The sequence below is a fragment of the Neolamprologus brichardi genome, chromosome 17, assembly GCF_056152115.1.
Source record: "Neolamprologus brichardi isolate AB-2024 chromosome 17, ASM5615211v1, whole genome shotgun sequence".
Taxonomy (NCBI): Eukaryota; Metazoa; Chordata; class Actinopteri; order Cichliformes; family Cichlidae; genus Neolamprologus; species Neolamprologus brichardi.
The window spans coordinates 19,098,859-19,120,537 of record NC_142120.1 but is presented as its reverse complement, the minus strand read 5'-3'; the positions used below and the strand labels follow the sequence as shown (position 1 = coordinate 19,120,537).

The 21,679-nt window shown below is 42.2% G+C and overlaps 1 protein-coding gene across 23 annotated transcripts in view; it reads right to left on the bottom strand.

Annotated features, from left to right (window-relative positions):
* The window catches only part of celf2 (cugbp, Elav-like family member 2), a 239,241-nt gene that overhangs the window by 52,121 nt on the left and 165,441 nt on the right, over positions 1 to 21,679 (bottom strand). For all 23 annotated transcript variants that reach the window (XM_035907267.2, XM_035907270.2, XM_035907281.2 and 20 more), the window contains one exon: positions 5,792 to 5,840. In XM_035907267.2, the coding sequence (XP_035763160.1) occupies positions 5,792 to 5,840 (49 nt within the window). The remainder of the gene's footprint in view (positions 1 to 5,791; positions 5,841 to 21,679) is intronic.

The following is a 21,679-nucleotide window of genomic DNA, read 5'->3' as shown; positions in this document are numbered from 1 at the left end:
ACGAGGTTAGTGATGTTGCCACAACCATACATGCCAACCCTCCTGATTTTTCCGGGAGAATCCCGAATTTCAGTGCCCCTCCCGAAAATCTCCCGGAGCCACCATTCTCCCGAATTTCTCCCGATTTTCCACCAGGACAACAAAATTGAAAAAACATTTCGCAGAATTCATAGCGCGGCCCAGCCAATTCCAGTTTCCAACAATGGCGGCAGCTACTTAGTTTTAATATCACTCTTATTCCTCTTTCTGGGTCGCAAAAAAACTTTTTTCAGGTGAGAATCTAGCCGTGTAAACTTCAAATATATGAGCCGACCGACACATCGCGGTCTTTCACTAGTCGGGTTAAACATGCTATACAAGTCACTTTGATAACTTAAAAATGTTATTGTTTGGCTTTTTCAGTGTTTTATTTGTTCGTGAGTAAATCGGTTTGGCTGAGATTAAAGTTATTAGATTAGATTAAATTAAATTAAACTTTATTAATCCTCCGGGGTTTTCACACAGCTAAATAAACGTCAAACAGAAAACTAATTAAACAAAGTGTGAGACGGTCGAGAGTTTACGTCAGTGCCCGGTTATATTTTAGACAGCAAGGAGCAGACGGCAGAGTTTCACTCCACGGAGGGAGCTCGTGACGTACTACCCGGCTTTCTTTAGACCGCGAAGGCCGGGTCCTCAGGTGGAAGCAGCCTCTGAATTTGGACACCCCCGCTGTATTTTATCCGATAAATCAACACTGTAAAATGTATTTATCACCCCAACAGCCCTTTTGAATGTCTCCCTAATTCTGAGGTCTCAAGGTTGGCAAGTATGGCCACAACATCTCACTTTTTGCCACATGTATCGCAAACCACGTCTCAGCTGTTTGTGGAGGTAATATACGTCCGCACAATTACGCTCAGCCATTGTTGCGAGTGCGCACGCCAAGGGGCTGCGAGACATTTATACAGCCGTATTTCGCACATGACTATGAAAGGCGGAAGAGGAAGTAGTTCCTTTGAATGTAGACAATCCGAATGTTATAGTTTCTTTCCACTGTGTTCCTGTTAATGATAAACTACAAATTTACCCTAAATTACTAAAATATTGATATTTCAATGTGAGAATCGATTCTAGAGCATAAATGATTGGTATCGGAGGAATCAATATTTCAGGATCGATCCGCACATCACTACTCATTAGCTGTGCCATCACTGGAACTTATTTCCTAAGCGCAGGAATGCTTCATGGCTAATCAAAGTCCTTCCAGAAGCAAGTCTGGGTACTCAGCAGCCATACTGGTAATGCCTCCCTAGGTAGTTATTTCGAAGTATTATTGAAATTAACTTAAATTTATTAACTGCTTATCCAATTCAGAGTCACAGAGGGGCTAGAGCCTATCCCAGCTGTCACAGGGTGAGAGGTTGAGTACACTCTGGGCAGGCTGTCGGTCTATCGCAGGGCTAACACAGAGAAAGAGTGTGTTAACACTCGCAGCCACACCTATGGCCAACCACTGAACCTAACATGCATGTGGTCGAGTGTGGGAGAACGTCAGAGCACCTGGAGAACTGGGAGAGAACTCATGCAAGCACTGGGAGAACATCCACACAGAACGGTTTCAAACCATTGTTCACTAATAACTTTAATTTCAATCTTCTAAAATAAAATGCTTAAAAAGTTTGCTGACAAATAAGCTGTTACAGATTTCTTTCATAGATGTCATATTAGGACTGCCACTTTTCTCTCCTATTATGTTTCTGGTTTAATCCCGTGCTTTTGCCGGATGAAAGAAGGATTAACTGTAAAGAATTGGGTGTTTCAGAAAGCGTACTCACAACTTTAAACCCTCCCAAACTCAGATATGGTCTAAGTTAAAGATTTACTGAACATTTCTGCCCCAAAGTTAGTGACACCACAAAATAAAGTAATCATGGATAGATGGAGTGTGAACATCGCAGCAGCTCATAACCAACAATCAGCGCTTTATCGTGTAAAAAAAAATTGGCTAACTTGACTTTGTTAGGACATAAAACTTTGCTGATTTATTTAAGAGCAGTTCCAATTTCAGATGACCAATATTTTCTTTGCTTGAGGGTAGTTTCTGTTTTGTGTAGTTTACGGCTAATCACATTCAAAGCCATTTTTTAAATATATATACCAAGGAGAGTATGCTGTGAAATAGTGATGTGTGGAAAAAAAGATTGGTAAGAACAAAGAGTAAAAGAAAAATAAATAGATAAAAATGAAAAAGAGCGAAATGTGGAAAAATGGATTGAGACAAAAAAATGTAGCAATCAAAAGAAACAGTCAAAGAAAGAAAAAAGACAGTGGGAGAGCGATGAAGACAGACAGAGTTCATGTATTTCATCATGCCATCTGTGAGGCTCTGATCAATGTCTCATTATCACTTCAACACCGGCTCCTTGCTGAGACTCTTCAGCCTGTCCTCTCTCACCCCCTTCCTCCCTCCCTCCACCTCTCCTTCCTCCTCTATCCTCTTTCCTCCTCCCTCGTGAATTTCTCTCCATCTCCTCTGCTGACACAATCCCTCCTTCCTCCGGTGCAATCTCGAGGAACGGGCGCAGGCGGCTGCAGGTGAAGGCGAGAAACTTGCCCCCGTGCGTTTTCCAGCGCGAGGCGTTAAGTTCGAATTAGGCTGAGAGTGAAACCCACATTCATTCGCTGAAACAATGCGCGCATGTGTGTGTTTATGTGTTCCCGCTGCATTCAATGTAATGCTAATCCAATTCATTTTTAATGAGGAAACTGTCAGCTCTTACCGCGAGGCGAAAGAGATAAGCGGTCTGTTGCACTCTGGGAAATCAATAGCGCACTTGTTTATTTTGCTGTTTGAATTGTTTGTGTGTTTAAAAAACAAACCATCGGGATACGCTGCCAAGATAAGTTGCTTCAAAAAGCTTTAACTCCTTTGTACACACAGTGTGTGTGTGTGTGTGTGTGCGCGCATCACTCCAGAGAAAGATTACCACAAGTCTAACAGCAATGTAATTAATTTACTCTGTGTCGATAGGAAAGAAAGAGAGGAGATATCGTTACAATTGACTGTTTCTGTTTTCGGACGAGGCGCACAGGCAGGCGGGCGGGTGATAAGACTCATAAAGCCGGCTCTGGGATGTATCAGGAGTCGGCTTTGCATTCGGGGATAAATCGGAGCAGAACTGGCCTCACGCTGAGCTCCAAAAATATTTAAAAGATGCTGAAGAAAGAATCACAAAGGTTTAGGGAGGTGTTAAAGAAAACCCCACACACACATATGCACAAGATTAACCAATACTGTTATCTCTCTCAGTCTCTTTCTGTTCTTCCATCTCCACTGACTAAACTAATAAAGCTCTGCGCAGCCATACGTCACTGTTACAGCGGATCTAACACTGGGTTTATTAAAGGTCATTACCGTTAAATGGATGGACGTGTAACGTATGGTCTGCTCTATATTTCACCATTCCCACTGTGAGCAGCGGCTTCTTTATTAAGTTCCACCATCCTTACCCTGACAGTTATTTCTTATAAAGTGATATTTGGCCATATTTCAGTGGAGCGGATGATGGCTTTTATAAGCATTTCTCCCCCTGCCTTCCCAGATGCTGTCATTTTGCTCTCCTCCCCTGCAGTGGACAGTGACATACATGGCAGGCTAGAAGGAAAGCTCTGTGATGCTGCTGTGGCAAATGAGCTGCATTTAACGTACACGTTAGTTCTGCATGTGTCCGAGAAATGCTATTAAACGTAGCATTGCTGGCTTTAAATGGGCAGTTCATCCAAACCAAAATTCCGCTCAATTACTCAGCATTAAGGGTCACTTCATCCAAACTGCAAAAACCTACATTTTCTCACTTAACTGTCTAAATAATTTTAATTTCATTTGCCAAATTTTCACATACCCTATGTGCTGCTAAAGTTTCTTGAGCTCTGCCACACTACATAATTCTAATGGGAACCATTTCACACCAAAAAATCCCCAAATTGGGGTCTTCTGGTTATTCATCCAGCAAAACTGCAAATCTCCGAGGAAGCTTAGATGATTTTTCTTTCAAAACTGCCTTTTTGTTTTTACATTTTTTGAACCGCAAAAATTGAGTTGCGCTAATTTCTGATGCAGCTGGAGTCCGAGCAGCAAAACGTGTGAAAATAACTGCTCTTGTGTGAATTTACCGAGAAGGTAAGGAAAGCCCGAGTTATTACCTCATAGTGTGAAGAACAAAATGTCACAGCAGTGTATTTACTTTAAAAATGTCAAGAAAAAAAGAAGAGTTATTAAATTCTTTTGCTTGACATTCAAGTTTAGTTCAGATTTGGTACTGAAAACATCCGCTATGGGCTGTAAGAAGAATTAAAAAAGTCAGATTGGCTATTTAGAAATAACTTCCCAGAGTCCTGCCATTTATTAACATGACCTCTGGAGTACATAAAAGCTAAACTCTGCAAGGGAAAATGAGAAACAATGATTGTTTTTAGCACCTAAGTCAGCGTTCTCCATCTTTTTTCAGCTGCCTTACACAATCATGCCCTAAAAAGTTCATTTGAACTCATTTTAAATAGGATCAGGACTTATTTAATTCATTTTAGCTGCCCATAACTTTAGCTTAACATTAAAACAATGGAGCTTTTACTTTTTGTTACTAATTAATTTAACAGGTAATTATGTTATGACAGTTAGTGACCAATTTCCCTGAGTTTATCTATTACAGTTCAGTTTGTTAACTATTAATCCAAACTTTAGTTTAGGCCTTGTCACTAGCAGCTAACTGCTAACTAATAGTCACATTTGTTGCTAAATTTCATTCACAACTTCATATTAATAACTTTAGATATCTATTGTGTTTGCAAACACTTTCAACTGTTTTCCTTCAACATGTCTTCTGCTTGATCAATGTCTTCGTTTTATGGCAAAGAAACCAAATTATTTCCTCCTGGATTTAGTGGGACATAGGTGTTTATCAGCTTCAGGTTTCTGTTTTTGTGGCAGTTATATCGTTGTCCATGACTGAAAGCTCACGTCCAGTTGAAGCAATGGAATTAAACATGAGTCCAACAGTTTGAGTAATAAGTAAGAAGTAAAGTGACCGTCTGGAAATAAATAAGGAACTAACTTATAACATATTTGTGAGTTGATTTTTAAAGGTCTGCATCTTTGCTCAACAAAATGCGTCAGAAGAAGCGATGAAGTATTTATAAATGGGCTAACAGATAACAGCAGGCCTACCCTTTAAAGATGCATTCACTGGTATTACACACTGTCCAACAGCTTCCTCTTTGAATGAGAAGGAATGGAGGACGAGGCTTGGTATAGGAAATCAATTCAGAGCTGGATCTGCGGTATGTAGTTTGGGAACGGGGTGATCTGAGGACGAGGGTGTGCGACACTGCTTGTGTGCATGCACGCGCACGCGTGTGTGTGTAATAGATGCATTAGGGAGAACGTGTGCGGCAAGAGGAGAGTGCATACAACATGTTTGTATGAGTGAGCAGCCACAGGGGAGAGAGGCCGGTTCACAACGAGGCCAAAACGATTCAACTTTCACTGACCTCTTTATGAACCACCTTAATAATTCATCACACATAGAAAAAAATATATTTATATATATCAGTATTGCCCCATCCCACCCCCTTTCTCTCCTCGCTCTATGTTTCAATCTTTTCCCCGAGTCCCCCGTGCTGTCTGCCAATCAAGCAGAGATAGCCATTACCAAGCAAAATTCGAAAAAGGCTATTGATGCATGCATGCATGTGTATGTGTGTGTGTGATATTGATGGGTCTGTCACTGTGCATGTGTGCAGTGCCACTCACCATTAGATTTCTCACTGTCTGCAGGTTTCATCTGAATAGGGTGGTGCATCTGTAGAGAAAGAAAACAAGGACAAAAAAACACCTCATCAAATATCAGTACACATGCCCCAAAACACAATATGACGAATGCTGCAATTCACTTTGTCTCTTCACATCCAAATTAAATCCCAGGAGGATTTCATACTCTGTTAATTACACATGTTTTATAGAGATGCTTTTGTCAGATAAGAAATATGGCGGCAATTGCTTTGGTTTTCCCACAGCAGATAGAAATCTGTGTGACACACAGTACGCCGCTCAGCTCCGGAGGGCGGCGGTAGAGCATCTAAACCGGTTTTCTCCAGCAAATGCCAGAAAACACGAGGAGGAGATGAAGATATAGGGGTGAAGAGGGCAAGAGAAAGGACAGAAATGAGACCACATGCAAGAGCCAGAGCATGGGAAAGTACAAGGAGGATGCACATCAGCAAAAACCGAGAAGTAAATAAAAGAGGAAGAAGCCCCAAAAAGAAGAGGAGGAAGAAGAAGAGCAAGTGGTTTTCTGCTTAACATTTCTAAATCGCTTAGAAATAACTACCCAGGGACATAAACACATGGAAGATAACAGTTTGCTCGCAAGAAGTCCACTCACTCACTTCAACAACTGCAACTGATTATTGCGGAGATAAAAGCTTCATACAATAGTCGGCCAGATGACCGCCAGCATGAAAAATGCTGGTGCTGGTGCACTGCACACTGAGAGACATTAGCATATAAACATAACCTTTCAATATTTGGAATATTTCAGCATTGTTATTTGCCTGTCACTGTAACAGAAGGAAGACCTAAAAAGAGTTTATTTCCACAAATCACTGACCAAGAACTCACTTTGGTTTACAGACATGAACTCAATCCTTGCACGGGGTTGTATATGATAACGTTGATGCATGATCAGCTGGAGAGGACATTATGTTTCAGGCTTCCTAACCTGCTTCATGGTTCAGATGGTAAGAGATATTACTCTGCTAGATCTGAAGTATGAAGTCTGACATTAGAGCAGAATTTGTCAAAGAGTATCATGTTTCCTGTCTCCTGCTCGCTCTACAGCACCACCCCTCTTTAAAACCAGAGGATTTTCATCAGTGCAAACTCATCAGACATGGATGATTTCCTGTACAACATATGACTCTAGACCAGGCTTGGGCCTGACTGTTCAACGGATTCTCATCCCAGTGGTGTCTATCAGAAACTACTGGCATTAAAGATCCCAAATTGTCTTTTGCACTGTTTTTAAGGAGAGACCAAGTCCTCGTTAACCGAACGTTATCATCCCACAAATGTGTCTGTTTGTGTACAAGCTTCTTTTCGGACAAGGGGCGATGAGAGGGTCCTCCAAGGTTTTCACTGCGGGTTGTGGAAGTGGTGATGTGTCTTCATAGATGAAGAAGTTCAGCATAAAAAGCTGTGACAGCGACTGCTGTGGACTCTTTATGTTTTTTTAAACACTCAGTTTTACTTTGTATGTTGGAAGTTAGAACGTCGCTTTCCACCGTGGCTCACAGATGGACTAACAACAGCACAAAGGAAGAGTGACCCACAGCCCGGTTGTACCAAATACCTTATACACTTCCTCCATCTGGTAAAAGAGCCCACTGCAGGCAGACTGGACATTCTTTTTTTAACCTTATTTTTACTTTTGATTTTACTTGCTGTGTTTAAGGGTAGGCACCAAAAACAGCTTGGTTGGTATTAGAAAAAAGAGCTTTGGGTTAAAATGACAAAACTACCCAGTGCATATAAATGTTACACCAAGGGTTCCTGAACAGTTGTCCATATGTGATAGGTTGGGCTAGTACCATGTTGCGTGCCACACACCACAGACACCAAAGGCATCTCAAACTTTATAAGCTTTACACCAGCTGAACATCTGGCTAAAATTGATTTCCAGGGTCAGAGCCAAAGGCTGGACACAGCAGGGGTCAAGGAAGAGCCACCTGCCACAAAACCAAAGCTGAAGCCTGCCCGGGACCCACGTACTCATAGAACTGAACTGAACTTCCAGTCATTGCTGTTTTTCTAGCACAGTCTTTTTTTGAGGTACCATTTCTCAATTGTTTTTCCCACAACCACTCAACTGAGAGATACATTAAAAAGCTTATCACATGCTAGAGCCTCTGACAGATCGGCGACCTGTCAGCTAGGAAATGGTTTAAGTTGTGATCTGATTACATACTTTTGCATTAGGTCTTTCTGTTAACAGTCATTCTTATTGCACTGATTCTGCTCGGATTAATGTAGGATCTTACTGCACACAAGGTTGGCCCCAGTTCAAAGTAAACTGTCCTGCACATCCTTCTTTGGCTTTTGGCTGCCTTTAGGTTGTCGACTGGCTTGCACGAGACAGCTGGAATAGCAGGAAAAAGACATTTGAAATTGCTGGAGGGATTTCTTTCCTTGATCAAACTGCAGCTGTCATTTAGACCTGATTTGATCTCAGTATGATCCAGACTAACTGAAGACCCAGCCCGGCTTATCTTGATGCATTCTGACTGCAGTGCATTGTGTAAGTATTTACATTTTGCAATTTTTTTCTTCTTTCTTTATCCACACGCACAGTATTAAGAAACAGATTGCTCGTCTTTAGCAGGTGTAAATGGGGTTTAATGCCTGCATTTAGACTCGTCTTTTTAGATCCTGGATATCTCTCTGATGTATCCAAGAAGCAGTTTAATGGAGCTGAATGATGGATGTGTTTTTTAGGTGGTGAGTCTTCTTTTATGGAAAACAAAAAAAAAAAAACACTTCACAGATGAGACGGCTCCCCCTCCCTCGCCTCGCCCTCCTTCATGCTCTCCTCCTCTGTCCCTTTTTTTATTCCCTCCATCTCTCTTTCCTTTATGGGAGATTATGTGGCTGTTTGATCTGCGGAGAGACGAATGACAGTGATTCTCCAAATCTAGCCCAGTATCAATCACACTCAGAGTCAAATACCAGCCGTGAGTGAGTAGGTCTGTGTCTGTGCGAGCGTGCATAAATGTGTGTGTGTGTCCGTGCGGGTGTGTATGCGCCCCGTCTTACCCATAACGCCCCTGGGCTCAGTCACGCTGTGACAGAAGGCTTTGATCTTCCAATTCTATCACACACCTTTATCCCAACTCTCTCCCTTCTTGCTCGCTTCCTTATCATCCTCACTCTGCTTTTTTCCCCTCCCCCCTTGTCTCCCAGACCTGTCCCAGATGAACGCACACACACAGACACACACACACACACACACACACACACACACACACACACACACACACACACACACACACACACACACACCTAGTCTGTTGATTAGTCCCCAAACCTGCCTGATGGGAGCAGTGAGTGGTGAATGAGGAAGAAACAATGTAGCAATAAAAGGCAGAAAGAAAGAGAGAAGAAAATCATCAAATAGAAGAGGAGACAAAGAATGAAAAAAAAAGCAAGAAATAAAGCAAAAAACCTAAGAATGAAGCGAGAAAGAAATAAAGAAGCAGGAGAAAATTAGAAAAAAGGAAGGAAGGAAACAACAAAGGCAGGAAAAAAGAAAGTAAGATAAAAATTAAAAAAATAGCAACATAAGGAAAAGTAAGAAAGAAAGAATACAAACTAAAGAGAAGAAAGTGTGAAATAAATAACAAAGAAAAGGAAAAAAGAAAGACCAAAAAATAAAAGAAAGACTAATTGAAAAGATGCAAACAAGAAATAAAACAAAGAAAAAAGATAACTAGAAAGATAGATAACAACCTAAAGAGAAGAAAATTACAAAGAAATTACAAAGAAATGAAAAAATAGAAGCAAGAAGCAAGAAGCAGAAGGAAGAATTAAAGAAATAAAGAGATAGATAGATAGATAGATAACAACCTGAAAATAATAAAATAGAATGAAAGAAAAAAGAAAAAGAAAGAAAGACAAATTACGACCTAAAGAGAAGAAAGAAAGAAAAAGTGAGACATGGTGAGACAGTGGATCCAACCAGAGGGAGGAAAGATAATAAATATCATATCATATATCATATGGATAGAAGAAGAGCTGTAGACTGTGGACAGTCAGAAATAATCGACAACCCTTCAGGCTGGAGTCTCAGTACAGTATCACTAACACAAGGACAGATGCAGGGACATGGATGAGGAGTGTGTGTGTGTGTGTGGAGGAGGTGGGGGGGGGGGGGGGGGGGGGTGTTGAAGCCACATCAAAAGAAGCAAAGTCATGTCAAAGCAAACCTGGAAGTCACATCAAGTCAGTTTTCGTTAATCCATTTCAAAGTCTGTCCTCCAAAGGCAAAAAACAAAAAAACAAAAACAAAAGCCATGACAGCATCCGCCGCGCCGCTGTCGTTCACTCCTGAAAAACACTGCCAAAAGCTGCACACACACACACAAACACACACACACACACACACACACACACACACACACACACACACACACACACACACACACACACACACACACACACAAGTACAAAAACTACGTCAGGCTTTCAGGCGTCTCCTCCTCAGGTCTGTCTACCCAGAATGCCTGGTGGGCGGGTGGCGCTGTCGACATGTTTGATCTTGGCGAGTTCCCGCCGAGATCCACAAAGCAAGACTCTCCTCCGCTATCCCACAATTCCACTGCTTCCACACTCTTCTCGCCTGGCGGCCCCACAGCCACGGTCTGCCATTAATTATGTGCTCTGCGGGAGCCCGGCACAACTACTAAGTCCTCGGTGCGCTCAGACTCATAAAAAAAGCCCAGAGAACCAAAAAAACCCCCTCCACAACGTGAAGCCACGTGTGCAGCCGCCTTGATGCTGCGCTGGCATTTAGCTTCATAAATGTATGCGTCTAGTCACCAGGAAGCTTAATCTTCTTCCTGTTTACCTGCTGCAAGCCTACGTGAGTGTTAATTCTCCCGTCTTTCCAGCCAAGAACTGAGTCGGCTTTCTTGGTAAATCTCTAATTGAAGTGGTTTTCATAAGCCACTCTAAGCCAGCGCATAATAATTAATCAACAACAAGATTTACAAAATAGGAAAAATGAGAAATCCTTCACAGGGCGCCTGTACAGTTAATGACACAAAGTTGAATTGAACGCAATTTCCCGATGTTTTGATTATTTGCAGTGAAAGTTTGCATGTGCTTTAAGGGGCTTATTATCTGCTTGTAGTGCATTCGCAGTGCACTTGAAATAAAGTGTCACCATTTGTTTTTAATCATTTTTCGAGCGCCTGAATTGCCTTGTTGCAAACTGCATATAGCTCGGTTCTGATTGACTGAGTCACACTGTGCACCGCTGTAAAATACATGATAAATGCACACCTTTGAAAATCGATTAACATTTAATTTACATATTAATGTGCAGACAGAAAGTCACCGCTCACGCTGGTAATAATGAGTTGCCGAGCCGCGGTGTTGTTACTGTTTAAAAACCCCACTGCTGATAATAATAGCTCCTTTTAGCCGCTTTAAAGCAATATGTTATTATTATTAGCATGCTACAAACTGTTTAAATTCTCCAGATTTGCTGTTTTTGGACAGCAGCTACATGGGAACCACAGTCTGTGATGACTGTAAGCGTATTCAGGGGTTTGATTATATTGTAACTAAAATCAGCGACCTTTAATGCCTTTAAGTTTAGCGTCAATCATGTATGAGCAGCTAGCGTTAAAAACTAAACCTGTGATCACCTGCTGTTCGAACTGGGAGCCTCCTAATATACACATTACCTTTTTGTTTTCCCTTAAGTAGCTTTAAGATTGTTAAACTTCATTAAATCTATATGATTACACTAAAAAAAAATCAACTGAACAGGCGTAATAGGGCTCGTCCTGGGTTTAATTTTCACAAGATGTGCCTCCAATATGAAAATGAAACGAGCAGCTCTGAAAATGGAACAAATGTTCTGACCAACTCAAATAACAGCTGCGACTTTTTACACCTGATTCTCCTCAAACTTCCTGATCAAAATAATAACTTGATATGCACAAAAAAGTCTAATTAAGGGAGTTTCCATTACTCCCTCTCAGGTTTTCTTTAGCGCAGTAAATATCAGATATCCGGTTTCAACTAAACCACCATCTCCAGTACAGTTCCTGTAATGGCCACTTGAGGCAATCCCCACAGAGTGCCATGTTAAAATGCTAATATGAGAGTTTGTTCAGAGTTCAGTGTTAGAGCCACTTCAAAGAATGTTTTACTAACAGCTGCAAGCAGCAACAAAACAGCCATGCTACTGACAGTTCAGCATATCACTCACTGCAGTATCACTGTTATTGGTCAGAAGTGATTTACTGTGGCTCACCGACTCATACTGGACTCCTTTCACAAAGTTTCACAGCCTTTTCCAGAATAAATAAAGGCAGATGCTTTCCACCCAGCATTGACAGCTGAGGTAAACAGTGGAGTGAATTCCTTCTACAGATAGGGAAAAACTCCAGGGTAAATCCGGATCTGGTGGAAACCCATAGTTGAAACGCACTGGCTAGCCACAGCGGTTATTGGCTACAGTCTCAATTGAGTATTCTTGGCGGATTAAAACATGTTTGTCCTACAGCCGCTGTAGCTAGGATTATACCCTTGAACTGGGAGGGGTAAATAAACAGAACTCACTTGACTGCAATCTGCAATCTACGCACATCTTGTTGTAAAAACATTTACACACTGTAACTTTAAAATGAGGCATTAATAGGAGCATGGCTGCTTTGAATGATAGGTGAGTGGCGAGTGGGCTGCGCTCTGTCTACTAGTCTACACTGAACCGAACCTCTCAGTGGAGTTTGTGATTTTGGAACCTTTCAGAAAATTTGAATATGATCTACTATGAAGTACAGCCAGTCCAAGAAGTCTGGCTTTGCGGCTTGGTGAATGGAGTTGTAGCATTTTATCGGTCCGCTACTTAGCACTAACAAGCCAGTGTCTGTCGGAGACATCTGTGCACCCAGTCTATGAAAGAGCCTTCCTAGCCAAGTTTGCTGATAATTTAGCAGTTCATCTTCTCCTCCAAATATGGTTACTTCTGGCTTCTAAACAACAAGGTGGAGATGAGTGGTGTCACGGTGGCTACACAGTCTGCTACAGTTTTATTAGCAAAAAAAATGCACAGATGCTGTAAAAGCAGATTAGTAGGTGGTTTCTCTTTGGGTTTGTCCTTAGATTTTGCACAACTGCTCGATTCCCTTTTCACTTGTGCAAAATATATTGAGATTGAGGTCCACAAGCAAGTTTTGATGATGCAAGATTAGCTCATCCCATCACCAGAAGGTTTTTTTTAACCACCTGAGTGAACCATCGAGTCTACATTACAGCAGAAGGATCAGAGTGCAGCGGGCAGCCTGGATGGATTTTATGACCTTCCAGTTATAGGACAGTCTCTTTAATCACCTCCTGCTTCCTGTCTGAGGCGAAGTGTCTATCTGTCGGACTAGCTGATGAAATGTCATCCACAGGCCACCTCCTTTCAGTCTTTTTATCTTTACATTCTCATCATGTACAGAGCCCCAGCAACCTGGTCGGCATTCACACAGCCTATGGCCTCTTCCCAACCCCCCATGCTGGCTGTAAAATAGCCCCTCCCTGTGTATCATGTGCAGGAAACCCTACACTTCCTAAATGTTAACTGCTGCTCTTGGGTTAACGTTATCCTGTCGCCTCCTCTTGCCCGCCGACGTCTTGCAGGAATGCCCTGGTGTTTTTAAAGGTCAGAGGTCGGCTTGTCCTGGAGCCAGAGGACAGACTCGAGGCTCACGCTGGGAATAGAACGAGTGTGTGTGAGTGTGTGTTGTGTAAGGAGTGCATGGCGAGTGTGCCGCTGTGGATGTGTGTGCCCTCTGCCAGCGGTCAGCACCTTCAAAGCAACAGCCAAGTTCACATGAACACAGTGTGTATGCCAAAATTTATACGGCAGCACATAAACACTGTTTCACATCCTGTGTTATGCGCACACACACACACACACACACACACACACACACACACACACACACACACACACACACACACACACACACACACACACACACACACACACACACACACACACACTCCTTCTCCTCCCTCTTCTCTGAAGGTGTGACGGTGAGCTGCTGGGTCAAAGTCAGACAGATGGCCCTCACAGTTGGGATTCAATATCAGTGACCGAGAGCATACGACCACTCATGCGTGCATGCAGGCAAACACACAACCCACATACACGCACGCACCCGCAAACACAGACACCTAAAAGTATTTCTCAAGCAAACACATCCACAAAGTAAGAGGCGTAGCGGCACACATTTGACCTCCAGACAGTCACACACACAACACTGCACGTGTATTTTCAAGAAACACTTACTGATACTTTGATTCCACTAAAGAAAAGATGCGTCTTCAAAACTAACTGGACAAATTAAATCATGTGATGACGTACATGCAACTGTAGATGTGAGATTTTTCATCTGCAGTTATTTAATTGTGATGACAGGTCTGTCCTGGGAGTTCATGCACAGTACAGACACAAAGCAGGCATCGCTGGATTTGCTTTATGGTGCTTTTATGCTCAGCATTAGAGGTGGGCGGATCTATCCAATTATTGATAGAATCAATACTAGTGCATTAGGATCAATGACAAATGTCTGAACCTTTTTGTGTTGACCGTCACGTCCGTTTCATATAGGCTAGTTGCTTCAGAGACGGGCACATTTACATTCCAGGTCTCCAAAAAACCCAGTTTCAAAATAAATGAAAAGCTGGTAGATCTACTTTACTGTGTTAACTAATTATTCAAAATCACAGTGATTTAGTGGCCATAAAAATTTGTTCCAAATTTGCGAATTAATAACGATTCATCTAATAAGTCAAGATACACTGCTCTCCAAACATACACTTTTTGTTTTAAGTATCAGCCGCAAATCAGATCAATACAAAAATTTGCAGCATCGCACACCACTACTTGTCGTTCACTCTCTGTCAGATGGCATCATGTGATGAAATGGTAAATGGTAAATGGCCTGTATTTGTATAGCGCTTTACTAGTCCCTAAGGAATCTAAAGCGCTTTACACATCCAGTCATCCACCCATTCACACACACATTCACACACTGGTGATGGCAAGCTACATTATAGCCACAGGGGAGATCCTGGCTCAAGAGTTGGGAGTTCACCTTGTAATCGGAAGGTTGCCGGTTCGAGCCTTGGCTTGGACTGTCTCGGTCATTGTGTCCTTGGGCAAGACACTTCACCCGTTGCCTACTGGTGGCGCCAGTGTCCCGCAACTCTGTCAGTGTGCCCCAGGGTGGCTGTGGCTACAATGTTCACACCAGTGTGTGAATGGGTGGATGACTGAATGTGTAAAGCGCTTTGGGGTCCTTTGGGACTAGTAAAGCACTATACAAATACAAATACAGGCCATTTACCATTTTACCATTTACCACAGCCAGGCTGCCGGACACTGGGCCTCTGACCACCACCAGTAGGCAACGGGTGAAGTGTCTTGTCCAAGCCGGGGCTCGAACCACCAGAACCTTCCAATTACAAGGCGAACTCCCAACTCTTGAACCACAATCGCCCCACAGATGAAATTGATGTTATATCTGCTGCCATGTTGTTTCTGAAAATACTGCACTGGCTTTGTGATAATGTTACAGCAGCGCATGAAGCAACCAATGCGGCTGGTAACATTGGGACCTTTAGGCAAGAAAGAGCGAGAAAAGCACAAACTGGGGTGTAGGTGGGTTTCAAAGCAGTCTGCATTAGTGACTCAAAGGTCAGCTGGCTTAAGAAACATAAGAAACACTTTTTCCAACAGTGTGTTATACACATATTGCACTTTACTGTGTGACTCAAAGCCATAATTAAAACATTTGTCTTTCATTTTTGCCAACCCAGTTTTTTTTCTGCATAGAGCATATTTTTACTTCCACTCTTTAATTTGTGAGCCACATCAAGGACACATTTTCATTCTCTTATGATGGGAAATGAAGGTTTTCTGATTCTGGTGAATTAATTTAATCTCAATGCTTCTACTGAAATTAAGAAGTTCGGGCTGTCATGAAAAGTTCAAACAGAGCCACATGTTGATGCTGAAATAGTGTTGCTGTTTTTAAACTGCACTTATAATATGTATATACATATATATTTACAGGGGTTACTTTTCTGAAGCAACTTAAAAAAATCAGTTTCCAGTAGTTTGACTTTACTCCTTATGAAGCCAGAGATGCGGTGCGATTTGTAGTCTTTAGTGTACATCAGAAAGATCCACAAAAGTCAACTTCAGGTGACTTACCTCTCTCTGTTACACACACTCACACACATATGCACACTCTGCTACCTGTCATCACTATGACAAACACCTTCCCCCAGACAAAGAGTGACTTTTATGCTCGTTCTCCTTTCATCAAACAAGCAACTATAAATCAAATTGTCCTTTACAATATCCCTCATCTTAGCGGCGCTTAGCACACAGTTAGCCTACATTATCCCCACTTCATTTAGCTCGGTAAACAATTAACCCGGCGCGCGTGTGTGAGCAGAATGATTGAGGGATTTGGCATTAGCTATGCTGCGTCGCGTATCCATGCTAAGTGTTTAACATAGTTATCCTGTGTTTGTGCCCCCCACCGCTACCTCCTTCCTCTCTCCTTTCTTTTTTCCGTCTCTTCCTTTCACCCCCACCCCAATGAATCCATATGCTTAAACGCTGCCACCAACTTGGAGAGAAAAGAGGGGTTAGGGAAGTTAATTTGAAACAAGCGATTAATATTTCTTTTGTTAAATAAGAGCACACATGCACGCACGCACGCTCTGAGGGTCAGCGCATCGATGAGGTTTGCCTTACTTCAGCTCTGTTTGTGATAGCATTTGGGTTTCACTACAGCAATTACAGGCCTTAATTGAATTGATTTCGATAATGAGCCTCTGTAATGACACTGCTGTGGGAATGGACGGGTGTGTGTTTGCAGTTAATAAGCCACTGTTGTTTTTGCTGGACTTAAATGATCTGTGAGGAGCCAAGCAGGATTTAAAGATGAGGACACACACACACACATATTGAAAACACCGGTGTGTGCTGCTCTAATAGCTGCATACTGGTCAACCGTCTCCGTTCAGCTCTTTTTTTTTATAAACCACTTGTCCGAGGTCTAACCTTTCAGCTTGTTGCATAATATCCTCCAGGCTATAACACATGAATGTTTGATTGCACACGGCTTACTACATGGCAAACTTAATATCCTACACTGCCGCACGTCTGCTGTTTTCAGCTTAGCATAGCCGACGACTACTTCCCAGGTCCTTGGGCGGTTACAGCGGTCTGGTTTCATGGGAACTTGTCCGTGGCACTGCGAGAAATCTTTTAAAGGGCTGAGGAGTCAATCTGCTGGTGTATCAGTCAGTGTGAGTTAACTCATCTGCTTTTCTTGCGGTGGGCTCGGGTGCTTCTTGAGTGTTGAGTGGAAAGCTATTGTGATAGAGCAGCGATACGTGTAATGGGCTTGCACTTAAACAAACAACGCACATCGACTGACAGGCTGTGGACATTCCTCCCCCCCTGCACCACTCAGACACACTTCAAACACACAGGTAGCAGCTGATAAATGGCTGTTGGTAGCCTTCCATACGTCATTGTCTGTTAGTTTTCTTTGGATTTCATTTAAAAGTTTGTGGACCATTAATGGGTATCAGCAGATGATCTAACAGCTAGCTGACATCATATTTTAATCCTAATATATATATATATATGTATATATACACACACATACATATATATATATATATATATATATATATACATATATATATATATATATATATAAGGTTAGGGGGGTACAATTTGCCACAAGAATCTAGACTAAGTATTAACTTCTACACAAACCCAACAGTTTATTGTAGATGAATGTGGACAACCACTCCATTAGATGTCCGAAAACCAGTTGGGTGACGTCACCGATCGGAAACCAAGGCTCACTGCAGGGTCATATGGTAGCTAACACACTATAGAGCAGACAGGCTCTAAAGCATAAACACCTAATAAATAATATTTAAATCTAGCAGCTGAGTAAAATTGCGAGAATCATTCCCGAGATCTTCTTTTGTAACCAGAGCCCCCTGCTGGCCATTGGAAAGAATGCAGTTTTAAGGCCCGTTTTAAGGCAATGGTTTCCCTTTGCAGACCTGGAGGCTACATCCCAGTTTCACACGCAAAGTGACTGAAATGCTCCGATGATTTCTACAGGCTGTAAACAAACTCCAAGTTTAGTGATATTTTCTAAATCCCACAACTCCTCATTAGATGGGGAAACCTTCCACTATAAACCAAAGTTAAAAACATTTTTTTTTTTTTTGCAAAACCCAGCGAATGTCTAAAACATGCAGATTAGGCAATAAACTTGTTTGTCTTTCAATGACGTTTGGTTAAACCTTTTTCTTTCTTTTTTTTTAATATGTTCTCTTTATTGATTTTCATCTTACTTTACATACAGAACTAAAGAGGGCAAGGGAAACTAGCACATTCACATATGTTCACATATTCCAAACTACACATCGCCTTGTTTTACTTACACATATTACATATTACACAGGTGCATGTTCCATTCAAACACAATCGCGGCTAGTCCTCTGCATCGCACAGATATCAGTTTCTAGTCTTTTAACGTTTAACGATCCCATCATTCCCAAAGTCTCTCTCCTTTCTCCTTCTGCAGCCGCAGTGAGAAGGTAATCAATTCCATATGGTGGATTATGTTAATAATGTCTATGACCAGCTTCCGTGTGGGGGGGCTTGTCTGCAACCAACATTTAGTGATTACCTTTTTGCATGCAACCATAATTATTTTCAGTAAGTATGAGTCTCTTTTATTTATATCCTCAGGAATTTTCCCAAGGTACATGGTGCTAAAGGAGAAGTCCAGTGTTACTCCAAGCACATCCACCACCATTTGTTTAATCTCCTCCCAAAAGGTCTTCAGCTTAGGGCATGACCAGAAGACATGGAAGCAACCCGCAGCGACCTCGCTGCACTCCCTCCAGCACAAACTTGTATTTGTTTCATGCTCCAGTGTGACTGTTGTGGGGGCTTCACTCTGGGGCTCCACATATAAGCTATAAGTTATAAGACTTGTGATAAACACAGTGTCATACCCAGCCCTGACAGCAGAACCATTTGGTTCTGACTGGGCCACTTTTAGCAGTTGCTCAGTTACAGAGCTCGCAAATGTTGATTGGGTCAGATGTGGACAAAATGTCACAATGCATCAGACATTCAGCTGATAGAACTTGGACTTGTGGCTTAGCTGAGGATGCTAGGCTCACTCCAAGTCAGCCCTGTCACCAAAGGCCAAATGTGGCCAAGAGAGCATTGCAGATATGGGCCAATCATTCATTTCTAACTGGGAGTAAGATTGACCAAATACAAAAGTTGTTATTTAAAACATAGTCTACACTATTAGGACTTCCTAAAATCTGTCTCTGTCCTGTTTAGTATTTGTTGTCTTGTGCTCTTCTTTTCTCTTTTCTTTCCCTTCACCCCCCGGTCATAGCAGATGGCGGCCCTCCCTGAGCCTGGTTCTGCCAGAGGTCTCCTTCTGTTAAAAGAGATGTTTTTTTTTAATCCCCACATTGGCTCATTGGGTTTCTATCTGTCTATGCTGTTGTAGGGTCTTTATCCAACAATATAGTGTGCTGAGACGGCCACTGCAATCTGATCTGAACTTAAAATGAATTCACTGTTTTGGTAGTCCTTCATTTGCATGCTTCTACGTCATATTAACATGAAATTAATATATTACTAGAGCATAAATACTGTTTCTGCTGTTTTAAATGTGTAGAAAGACATCCACAAAGCCGGACTTACTGTTAAAAGACAAGAACCATAATGGAAAAGAATGGTCACACTCAAAAGCATTTCCAAATCCTAAAGATTTTTAAATGTATTTACAGATTTGTGCAGAAGTCTGAACTCTCTTCGGAAAGCTTGATGATGATGATTTGAAGCAAAAATTTCAAATTTGCATTCATCGCTCCATCAGACCTGTTGCCACTGATTTTCAGTCCAGTTCTTGTGTAATTTGTTATACCTCGCCCTTTTCTCCAAGTTTCCCCTCCTTAAGAATGGCTTGTTGACTGAGCCCATTTTTGATGAGGCTTCAGTGAACAGTAAACGGATAAATGATGGATGGATGGAGGGTCCAGATGCTTCTCGCCCGTCCTGTGTCAGGTCTTTGTTGGATTTTTTTTACAGTTTCTTAAGGACGTGACTTTTAGATACTGATGATCTGTTCTTTGTTTATTTTAAGTTTCCTCAAAATGTGAAAGGAAACACACCATGGCAACAATCTTTCTTCGGCTAGTAGATGTTTAGGAATCACTTTTGGGGCAACCAACAAGCGATTCCTGTGAAACTGTTTAAGCATTTTTCATAGATTCATCTAAAGAAAGTTGTATGTAGACACAATACTGGTTCTTCCCTCGAGGTAGACTCCTTTTTATGCTTAAATGATTCAGGAGTCAGTATTAAGTGACTTAAACATAAAAAGCCACCATTCCTCTGACAAAGGTCGAGTACGAGGATTCAATGAGTCCAAAGACAAACTTTGAAACACATTCAGAAAGCCTAGATAATTATTACTCAGGACCACTTGCTCCTTGGATGCAAGATTTAAAAGATATGCGGGGTGGCTCAAGACTTTTGCACAGCACTTTATTTTACATTTAAATTCAACTGTCGTGAGGAAAAAATGAGCCGCAGTAAACACTTACGCCTGCAGCGAGAAAGCAACCAGAATCTTCGATTGTTTCAAAGCGAGCTCACGAATTCCCTTCAAAGACGGGAACAGTGAGAATCTCAAGACCGCCAGGCCTTGTGCATGAAAGAATATGATTCTTTCATTCACATCATTCAAACTGATAGTGCACATTATCACTTACAGTCGGCGGTTCTGTCTGCAGCTTTGTCCGCCAACTTGAAATAATAATAAATGACCGATTAAATGACTTTTGTCTCTGGACTGTAAATTGCTGCTTTTAAACCTTAACCTTGCTCCAGATCACACTTACTTTGATGAGGGGCCTTTGATGTGCGAACACACACAACCTTGTGCTTGTGCTCTGGCAGTGGAGCATCACTAATTATCTCACCAGCGGAAAGGTAAGGGAAGTGGGGACCTGCATGTGTGTGTGGTCTCAGTACGATGGTAGCTTTTAATGAGCCCCACATTTCTTATCAAGCTTGGTGCTCAACAAACGCTCTGATCCGCCCACATGGAGGACTGGGCTTGACTGATCGCGTCTGATGCCCACCCCCCACCCCAACGCCCTCCACACCATCCTAGCCAACACCCTAATCAACCTTCCTCTCACTTGCCTCCCTCCCCTCCCTTCCGTCTTACTGTCAGAAAGAAATATCCTTGAGAGAAACTGTGAATCAAAGGGCTTTTTCATCCTTTTTCACAAAGAAAAAGGAGCGATGGAGAGGGACAGAGATGGAGTGAGAGACTCAACAGGACAAAAGAAAGACAGAAAGTGAGTGAGGGATGGATGGAGAGAGGGCAAGAGGTGGAGGGAGTGAGAAAAGAAAACCGAGGATAAAAAGACTGAACTTCTCCGAGCTGGAGGGCGCTCCAGAGGACACGTCCTAGATTAGCTACCATCCCTCCCCTCCTTCCATCTCTCCGTCCTCCCTCCACCCTCTTTCCTCCAACCCCAACTTCAGATGGGGAGCAGCAGCCCTGGGGCCCACTCGGCGGGCGTCAAGGGTGGAAATAGGAGGGGGGAGACACTGGGCATTTAGACATCTGTCAGCCACTAATGAAAGAGTTCAATTTAGTGGAAAATCTAAAACAACCTTGTCTGACAGGCAGGCTGACAGGCTTTAACTCGCCATGTGTTGTTGTTGTTCGTGTACGCGTCTCGCCGTCGTGTTAGCATGGAGAGGAC